We start from the raw sequence: 10,656 nt of genomic DNA on the forward strand, positions 1-10,656 counted from the left end.
ATTACACTACAAAGCTATAGTAACAAAAATAGCATGTATTGGTACCAAAACAGACATGAAAACTAATGGTACAGAATAGAAGACACAGAGACAAACTCACATAAATACAGTTATCTCATACTAGACAAAGATGCTATAAATAAGCATTGGAGAAAAGATAGCCTCTTCAACAAATGGTGCTGGGAAAACTGGAAATCCATATGTAACAAAATAAAATTAGACCCCTATCTCTCACCCTGCACAAAATTCAAAGTGGATCAAGGACTTAGGCATTAGACCAGAGACCCTGCACCCTACTAGAAGAAAAAGTAGGCCCAAATCTCCATCATGTTGTCTTGGGAACCGAATTCCTCAACAAGACACTTAAAGCACAAAAAGTAAAAAACAGGAATCAATAAATGAGATGATATCGAACTAAAAAGCTTCTTCACAGCAAAGGAAGCAAGACCGTGAAGAGAGCCTACAGAATGGGAAAAAATTTTTGCCACCTGAACTTAAGACTATTAAATCTCTAGGATATATAAAGAACTCAAAAAAACACTAAAACCCCCCAAAAACCCAATCAATAAATGGGCAAAGGAACTGGACACTTCATGGAAGAAATGCGATCAGTCCATCAAGAATTTTAAGACATTACTTTTATCATCACCTATATACAGTAATGAACTAATAGGGAGTAAATAAGATGCTGAGTATAATTTTCAACCACTTCTAAACTTGAACTCCACCAATTAAATGCTATGCAAATTTGCATAAATCATTCCATAAAAATAGAAAATTAAAAATCCATCCCCCAGGCTGGGCACTGTGGTTCACACCTATAATCCCAGGAAGAAAGTTGAGTGGAGCCTCACAATTTAGTGAGTCCTTGGGGACCATGATCGGGGCTGGGGTGCATCTGTAGGTGATTTCAATTCCCAGTACAGGGGGGAAAATCCATTCCATGAACTTACTTCTGTGACTTATATGGAAGAAAATGTGTTGAGGGTGTGGTGGTTTTAAACACATCACAAATTCTTTGACACACCTCATTATAAGAGATGGAATCCAATTCACCTTCCTCTGAGTGGGGGATGGACTTAGTGACTTCATTTTAACAAATTCTTATGGTGGAAGTAAAAGTCTGGAACTTCTGAGGCTAGGTCTTTGATGGCATTTTGCTTCCTCCTTGCTTTACTCTCTTGGACCATGTGCTCTGGAAGAAGCAAGCTGCTGTGCTGTGAAGATAATCAAAACAGCCCTACTGGGAAGATTCATATGGGAAGGAACTGACATGGCCAGTTAACAATTAGCATTAACTGGAAGTCATCTGAGTGAGCCCCCTTGTTAAGTGGCACCTCCAGCCCTAGTCAATGATTACAGGCCCTGCTGACAGCCTTTTTTTTTTTTTTTTTTGGTGGTGCTGAGGATTGAACCCAGGGTCTTGTGTATGTAAGGCAAGCACTCTACCAACTGAGCTACATCCCCAGCCCACCTGCTGACATCTTAACTGCAACCTCATGATGAAAGACCCTGAAGTAGCATCACCCAGCTAAGGTGCTCCCAGATTCTTGAACCATGAACCAGTACTGTTTTAACTCACTAAATTTGAGTTTTATAACAAGAGATTACTTATGGGAGGAAGGGAGAAACACAAAAATGGTGACACCCACTCCATTTGAGAGGATACTCTAAAATCCATGAAGAATTAACATAAAAGGGTTCAGTTGTTCCACTGATCAAACAGGAAAAAAAAAAAAAAAAGGTTACACCTATACCTAAGAGAAATACCCATAATTTCAGCAGTTCTTTCCATAACCCCAACTTTATATGGAAGGCAGGGATAGACTAATTCAAGGGTAAAACTTCAGGCCCCCAAATTTATTCATGTCCTTCAACACAAGAAGGGGATATAATGACTAACGGTGACAGCTAGCAATTAAGAGTCAGAAAAACACAAAAGAAAACTGCCAAAAGCATAGATAATACAAGTAACCAAAAGCATCATGAAATTTCATGAAATGTATGAAAATTTTAGTAAAGCAAGCCCAGATTAGTTTAGTGTATTGGAATATAGCAGTTTGGCCATAAGGCCAGAAAAAATTGATTTTCTTTTAAAATTGTGGCAAAATATACATAACATAAAATTTACCATTGTAACCACTTAAGTATATAGTTCAAGGGCATTACATACTTTTTTTAATACATGTTTATTTTATTTTTTTTGAGAGAATTTTAATATTTATTTTTTAGTTTTCAGCGGACACAACATCTTTGTATGTGGTGCTGAGGATCGAACTCGGGCCGCACGCATGCCAGGCGAGCACGCTACCACTTGAGCCACATCCCCAGCCCGGCATTAAATACTTTATTTGAATAACTTACTGCTACCCCTTTCCAGAATTTTTTTCATGATCCCAAATAGAAACTCTGTTCTTTGAAAAACTCTTCATTTCCCACGTGCCCCCAGCCCCTGATAATTTCTATTCCACTTTGTCTCTATGAATTTGCCTACTTCTAGAATGTCTAGACCTCGCGTAGTGAAATTGTATTTGTCCTTTTGTAAATAACCCGTTCTAAGCCCACTAGAAACCTTTATCTTCTGATCTATGTACTTTAAAAAATTAAATGCTGCTCTTTGTAATAATTAGTTAGATTTCAAGTTTGTGCACAAATAGATATAACTCTTACCATGTATAGTAGGAAACAAGCTGGTACAAAGATTGTGATATAGATTTTTATCTTGACTCATTTCAAACACTTTCTCCCACTCTTTCACAGTCATTTGGTTCTTAATACTCTCAGCTGTCTGTTCCTCATCTCTGAGCTCTTTCCCTCCAAACTAAGGTGGAGAAAAAAAGGAAAATATATTAGTATAGAAGTGGCCAAAACAATGAAAAGGAAAACAAACTACTACAAGCAAAATATAGCTCAGAAGGTCAAATTCACAATTTATCAAATAGAAATGTTTGAAGAAAAAAAAAAAGCAAAAATCAAGGTGGGCTCGGTGGCACACATCTGTAATCCCAGCTATTTGGGAGGCTGAGGCAGGAGGATTGCAAATTGGAGGACAGCCCAAGAATTAAAATTAAATAAAGCTAGGATATAGCTCGGCAGTGGAGTACTTACCAAGTATGAGGTTTTATCCCCAGCAGCACAAAACACCCCCAAAACAAAAACTCCCTAACTAGTAAGCTTCAGTTAATGAAACTACTTAAGGTTGACATTTGTCAAGTGAGTCGAAACAAAAAAAGCTACCACAATTGTTTTATAGCCCTCTATAAATGTATCTGGATGCTCAAGAGATGAGACATAGTTGAATGTTAATCTCTGATATGAAAAAGAAAACAAAATCAAAGAATATTATGTTCTTTTTTCTTTTTCAGTACTAGATTATTTTCCTATTCTTTTTTGGATTGGACTATTTTTCCCAAACCCGTTTCCATTTCAAGACACAGAATTAACTAAATAATACTGCCAGAAATCCACCACTCTCAGAAATAGCAATTTACTTTACTTCCCAGGTTACTAAGTCTTTTTATCAGTACGTTCTCCACGGAGCATGTCAGAGGAACTATAATACTTACACAAAATAAAAAACATGGATAATACATGCCATTACCCTCAAAATGTATGAAAACAATAAGGCTTCTCCTCAAGGTCAGAAAGACATGAAAAGATTTTTTTTAATATTTATTTTTCAGTTTTCGATGGACACAACATCTTTATTTTATTTTTATGTGGTGCTGAGGATCGAACCCAGCACCCAGAGCATGCCAGGCGAGCGTGTTACTGCTTGAGCCACATCCCCAGCCCTGAAAAGATTTGGTTTTAATACTGAAGAATCAACATCAACCCAACCCTTTAGACTTTTATACTGACTAGATAACTCAGACGTTTTAGAAGCATATTAAATTGCAGCAGCCTCAAGCGAGCTGTTTGTCAAGCTCTGGCATTTTATTAAGATTCACCATGAGAGATGTAGCTCAGTGTTAAGAGCATTTGCCTAGCAAGACCCTGGGTTCAATCTCCAGCATGCAAAAAAGACTCACCCTTGGGTTAGTTGGTGCAACAAAACAGGCAAGAAAGACCAGCCTATAAGACAGGTCCCTAACACCAAGGGCCCGGAGCCCTCGAATGCCTTCTGTCTCATATCCATCAACACCACTGACACGGGAATTCGTTTCTGCACGTGCTCCTGAAAGATTAAATGATAGGCCATTTCAAATACTAATACTGCTCATATAAATCAGATATAAATATGATTTCCTTATAAACTTTGGAAACATTCAGAATAGCCAATATTGTAGGAAAATCAATTTTTTATTCTCATCACACTTTTTTGTTTCTCCTTTGATTGGCAGCCAAAAAGAAGAGAAGTTGAATACCTTGCAGTTCAGGTAACCAAGAATTTGTTAAATTTGAGCCATAGATTACCACCTGGTGTGCTAAGCTTGGAGACATCAGGCACGACAATCAGTGTCCCCGTAAAGTCACATTTGTCACCAGCTTGAGCTGACTCCACAGCTTCAGCCCTCAAGATTACTTCTAAACTGCGGGGGATACTTCCTCGGGGAAGCTCAGCTTGAGTCTCCTGAATACGAACCTATAACAAAAGTAAACAGCCAAGAATGAGAAGAGATCCCTTTCATGCACCATGTAATCTAAAGTTAATGACACAAACACTGGCAGAATTCTAAATGATCTTACTCTTTGTGGACTTTTGACATGTCCCAACTTTCACTTTAAAATTCTCTATCCAAACACAAAGAAACCAAAACCAAAAACTCTACCCTAAAATTCTTTGGATTACCCCTACTAAAAATTCCTTGAAAGACAAATATTTAGGGGCTGAATTTGTAGCTCAGTGGTAGAGTGCTTGCCTAGCATGTGTGAAGCACTGGGTTTGATCTTCAGCACCACATTAAAAAAAAAAAAAAAAAGAGTATTAGTGTCCATCTACAACTACAGAGATATTTTAAAAATAAAAAGGCTGGGGATTTTCTTCAGTTGGTAAAGCACCTGCCTTGCATGCACAAGGCCCTGGGTTCAACCCCAGCACTTTAAACAAGGGCAAGGCACTAAGCATCTCAGTGAGACCCTGTCTCTAAATAAAATACAAAATAGGGCTGGGGATGTGGCTCAGTGGTTGGGTGCCCCGAGTTCAATCACCCTCAAAATTTCCCTGTTCAAACTGACTATCAGATGCATGCAGTGGTACATGCCTGTTAATACTAGCTACTCAGGAAGCCATGACAGGAGAATTCCAAATTGGGAAGCCCACCTCAGCATCTTAGCAAGATCCTGTCTCAAAAAAATGAAAAAATAAAAAGGGCTGGGGATGTATATGAGTGGTAGAGCACGCCCAGATTCAATATCCAATACGATGCGCCCCCCGACTCTGTTCTGATGCATCTTCTCCCTAAAACTTTGCAAAGGAATTTTATAAAAACTTTCCAATATACTTCTATTTTTGGTAACAGGGATTGAACCCAGGGGTGCTCAACCACTGAGCCACATTACTAGCTCTTCTCACTAAGTTGATTATTAGGGCCTCAATAAATTTGCTGAGGCTGGCCTCAAGTTTGTGCTTCTCCTGCATCAGCCTCCTGAGTCACTGGGATTATAAGCATGTTCCAATATACTTTTATATCCTCTACTTCAACCCGTTGATTGTCAACATTACCTATGTAGCTACACATATTTTCAATTATAATATTTGAAAGTTATAAACATCAAATAACTTCAAGGCTAAATATTTTAGCATTCATCTCAGAATAAAGACAATCTCCTATATAGCCATACTACCATTAACACAACCCAGAGAATTAATAGTACTCAATTCCATAAAATTACATACTATCTCCTCTTATCTAGTCCATCTTCAATTGTTTCCAATTATCAAAATATCCTGTATTACAGTTGAGGTTCCCCCCACCCCGCAAACCAACACCCAACCTAGATTCATACTTTGATTGTTATATCATCTTTGAAAACTATAAAGCACCTCTTACCCAAAGCTGATGTAGAACATATGCTTCTTATAAACTTTCAGGTTAACATAAGAAAACTAAGGACTAAAAACTAATTGAATAAACAAACAAAAAACCCCTTATTATTAATTATTTTACTCTGATCATTCTCCATTCTTTTTTTTTTTTTTTTANCACTGAGCCACAATCCCAGCCCCTTGAAGTCACTCTTACTACAAATAAGCTATTTCAAGGGCCCCAGAGTGAATTACTAAATAGCATAGACTGAATCCAGTCTAAACACAAGTAAATAAATACCTTCTGAAAATCAACAAATCTTGATTTATTTGTATCCAGCAAGAATCTCCTTCTGTTGGCACAAACTGGATTTCGGCAGATATTTGGCTGTGTGTATTTGAACTGCTGTTCTACGTCTTTGATCACTGTCTGACAGTCCAAGCACAAGAAAGTTCCGCTCACAAGCTCTGGGTGAACTGGGTGAGTCCGCACCACCTGCCCACTGATTCGAGTGAGCAAACCAATTCTGGATGAGGTGAGTTCTCGAATTCTGTTTAAAGATAAGTGTTTCATTAATAAATACCTACTTCTCAATTACATTTTTTTCCCCTATACTAGGGATTGAACCCAGGGTACTTAACCACTGAACCACATCCCCAGCCTGTTTTTTTTTTTGAGACACGGCCTCGCTAAGTTACTAAGGCTGGCTTTGAACTTGTAATTCTCCTGCCTCCTCCACCTGTGAGCCAGTGGGATTAAAGATATGTGCCATTGGGCCTGGCTCAACTTCTCCGTATGGGAAATCCCCCAATTTTTTATTTTAATCAAAGTATCCAATGATAAATTATCCTTCTCAGGAAACATCAAACGACAAATAATTTAGTGAACATGCCCATTCCTAAATTATATAATATACACAAATTCATGAAAATATATAAATGAATATGAAAAACTAAATAAATAAAAATTAAAAATTGTAAAACAGAATGATCCCATTGTTTTATATGCAAACCCATCTTTTGCTTACCTACAATTTGCTAAAAAAAAAAAAAAGTATATTTTCATAACAAAGTTATCATGGGAAAATAGTTTATACTTAGAAGTTCAAAACACTTCCTTTACCTTACAAATTCATTTTACGTGAAATAATGTGGTAATTTTTAAGTGATTTTGAGAAATTAAGTTCTCAAAACATATCACTTCAGCTTCTTCCAGTAAATTTCTTCTTTAAGTAACCACTAAAGGGATGGTTGAAAGTTATGAATTTAAGCTTTAGAGTGTTGTAAGATTCAAGCACTTCTGCAATTGTTCTGAGTTTTCGCATTTTTATCACTTGACCAATCTTTTCTCCCAAATTCCCTAAATGGTGCCCTAAAAATGTGACAATCTTAAGCATTTGGTTCACTTCACTTACTTCCTATGCCATCTCTAAAGAAAAACATGTTTCTCCAACACTAAACTTTCAGGGTAACTGGACAGAACTCTTTTAAAAGCCAACTTTCTACAAAATGTGTATGAAAAACTTTTTTCCTTCCTGGTATTATATTTATTTATATTTGTATGTATATATGTATATACATGGGGCTGGGGATCAAACCCAGGGTCTTGGCATATACTAGGCATGTGATCTACTAACATCCCAGTATCCTCCTGGTACTATAGCAATTTATAAATACTCTCTATAACAATTCTTGTCACCACTAGGTGTAAAAAATGTTACAGCAACAAATCCATCTTTTTGCATGATTTGGTAGAAAACCTAAGCCAAAAGACTTTATAGATGAGAAAAATGAGGCTTAGCAAAGTAAGAGTGATTCATGTGACATTAAGCCAACTAACAGCAGATTTAGGCAATCTCCCAACTTTTCTAACTGATTACTGTCATGTACACTACTGGTAAATTCCTTTTCTTCCAAAGGGTTTCTTACTTGTGTCTAGTAGGAAGGTCCTGGAAGGCAACATAAAAATCCTTGGCAAGAGGGATCTCTTTTCGGTCTTTGACAAAGGTTTTCAAGGCCCGACACAAGTAAGGGTAGACTCTGGAAAAAAAAAAAAAAAACAAAGACAACTGACATTTTAGAGTCCTACCCGCAAGGCGTCTTTCCCTTTTCATGCTTGCCTACAGCTAAGTAATTTCATCTGGTCCCAATCAAGCCATGGAACTTACCTGTGCAGGAACCTTCTATTTAATTTGGGTTTAGGAGCCTCTTTCAATCCTCTGTTGTCCCACCATAAATAGAAACATCAAAGATAAAATGTTATACCTGACTATCTATTGTCTTTCATTATACAGCAATCATACTGCAGATCACTTCTCTGTCCAAGGTGACTCAACCTAAACAATCACCCTGCCAGTTTTATGCTCAATACCAGAGTTTTCTCTGGTCTGTTTACAATCTAGTAAAGCAGCATTCTTTTTGGTGTGCTAAGTCCTAGTATATTTTTGGTTTCCTTTTTTTTTTTGGGGGGGGGGCATTGGGTACTGGGGAGTGAACTAAGAGCACTCAACCACTGAGCCATATCCCCAGCTCTTTTTTTGTATTTTAATTAGACAGGGTCTCCCTGAGTTGCTTAGCGCCTCGCCCTTGCTGAGGTTGGCTTTGAATTTTTGATCCTCCTGCCTCAGTCTCCTGAGCTGCTGGGATTACAGGTGTACACCATCGAACCCAGGTTGGTTTCATTCTTGATTAATAAAGTTGCAAGAAGACAGGGAAGAATTTATGTCCTGATGTGAGAGCAAACTGGCAGAAACGTTCTATTTAACTGAAGTGGGTCTTTTGATCTGAGTTCCCAAAGGCTGTTGCAGCTTGGTTTGTTTAAGTAGTGAGTTCTGAAAGCCCTCTGAAAAAAGAGCTCCTTTCAAGAGAGAAAACTGAAGCACGGCTTATACAGAAGGTATGGCACAGCTGCTTCTACTTCAATCTGATTTTTCTGTCGCTTGTCAATGCAAGTTTTCCTCTGCATGTTTTCACAACAAACTATGCTGCTTATTTCCTCAGCCCCTTTTTCTTGGTGGTAATGGGATTGAATTCAGGGCCATGTGCTTGCTCAGCAAGTGCTCCACCAATAAGCTATATCCCCAGCCTTTTTTTTTTTTTTAATGTCAAGACAGGATCTCCTTATAGTGCCCATTCTTGCCCGAAATTTGAGATCTTACATCAGCTTTCCGAGTCAATAGGATTATAGGCATCTACCACCATGACCTGCTCAATTTTTTTTTTTTTTGGTGGTGGTGCTGGGGATTGAACCCAGGGTCTTGTGCATGCCAGACAAGCACTCTACCAACTGTGATATATATAAAAGTCAGCCTAAGTTACTAAACATAAATGTCTAAACATAGTATTTCTACCAATAGATATCACACTCATTAAATGTTTTCAAAGAATTTTATATGGCATAAAAAAATGTTAATACTATTAAAGACATCGAAATACAACAAGATTCTTGGGGCTGTAGCTCAGTGGCAGAGTGCTTGCCTAGTACGTGTGAGGCACTGGGTTCGATCTCAGCACCACATAAAATAAAGGTATCGTGTCATCTATGACTAAAAACATAATTATTATTAAAAAATACAATGAGATTCTAAACAAAACTCTGCACTTGCAGACTTGGAAGGCCTTTGAAACTTTGTTTTAGTAGATCCTAATGGTGGTTTTCATTAGTGGGAGGATTACAGACATACAGATGATTTAGCCAAAAAAATTAAACATTAAGGGAACAAGCACAACCTCATTACTATAAAGATATCCTTAAGCCAGACACAATGGTGCATGCCTATAGTCCCAGCTGCTCTGGAAGTCTGAGGCAAGAATGCTTGAACCATGAAGTTCAAGGCTAGTCTGGGCAACATAGTGACAAATCATCTCAATTAAAAGAAAAAAAAAGTAAATACAGTTCTCCTATTTAAAAAACTATACAGAAAGCAAAATGAACACGAAAAAAAGATTAGCTCCACAAAAGCCTACATTAAGTTCAGAGCACTGCCTTTATTATTTGCAAAGAAATAACTGTGACAGCTGCCTTTCTGCCTCAAAGTGAACACTTCCAGTCCAAAAGGAGCTGGCTTCCCAGGCTCTATCCCTATTCAAAGTAATGAAGATTAACAAAAAATATACCTATAGAACTCTTCTTGAATGGTGGTGGAAAGTTGTTGGTTAAATTGCTCCAGGTCCACAAAACTCACAACCAGTGTGTTTCTCTCAGGACGAATTAGCTCTTCTGCCAACTGCAAGTACTTAACTTCTCCATCGCTGCTCTGGAATCTGAAGATATATGTGGGTCAGATTTAAATGAGGAACTAGGCAGTAAATAAGAATCTGCACTGCATGCCTGAAAATTCAATGAATTGGCTAAAGATTATCGGCTTTAGGATCAGACAGGTCCCTGTTTAGTAGTTCTGCAACTTGAGGCAAGTTACTTACCTTTTTAAACTTCCTTTTTGCTTTTTAAAAAATCAAAACATCACTTTATCTCAAAAAATTGCTAATTAAATTAAAGATTAAATGAGGGAATGCCTATAAAGTGATTTGTACAATGTCTGGAATAGTAGGAAAATTGAGTCTTTAGATTTTTAACTTTAAACATTTATTTAACATTTTCTAGGCTGCGGATGTGGCAGAACTCGTATGCCATGTGTGAAGCCCTGGGTTCACTCCCAGAAAAACAAATACTGTTTTTTTTTTTTTTT

At 37.6% G+C, this 10,656-nt stretch overlaps 1 protein-coding gene across 1 annotated transcript in view; it reads right to left on the reverse strand.

Moving 5' to 3' along the window:
* The window catches only part of Mcm6 (minichromosome maintenance complex component 6), a 41,846-nt gene that overhangs the window by 25,671 nt on the left and 5,519 nt on the right, over positions 1-10,656 (reverse strand). The window contains exons 2-7 of the mRNA XM_015479138.2: positions 10,085-10,231; positions 7,898-8,008; positions 6,270-6,519; positions 4,420-4,585; positions 4,032-4,177; positions 2,671-2,821 (exon numbers count right to left, since the gene is read on the reverse strand). Coding sequence (XP_015334624.1) covers positions 2,671-2,821; positions 4,032-4,177; positions 4,420-4,585; positions 6,270-6,519; positions 7,898-8,008; positions 10,085-10,231 — 971 coding nt within the window. The remainder of the gene's footprint in view (positions 1-2,670; positions 2,822-4,031; positions 4,178-4,419; positions 4,586-6,269; positions 6,520-7,897; positions 8,009-10,084; positions 10,232-10,656) is intronic.

This window comes from Marmota marmota, unplaced genomic scaffold (genome assembly GCF_001458135.2).
Source record: "Marmota marmota marmota unplaced genomic scaffold, marMar, whole genome shotgun sequence".
Classification (NCBI taxonomy): domain Eukaryota; kingdom Metazoa; phylum Chordata; class Mammalia; order Rodentia; family Sciuridae; genus Marmota; species Marmota marmota.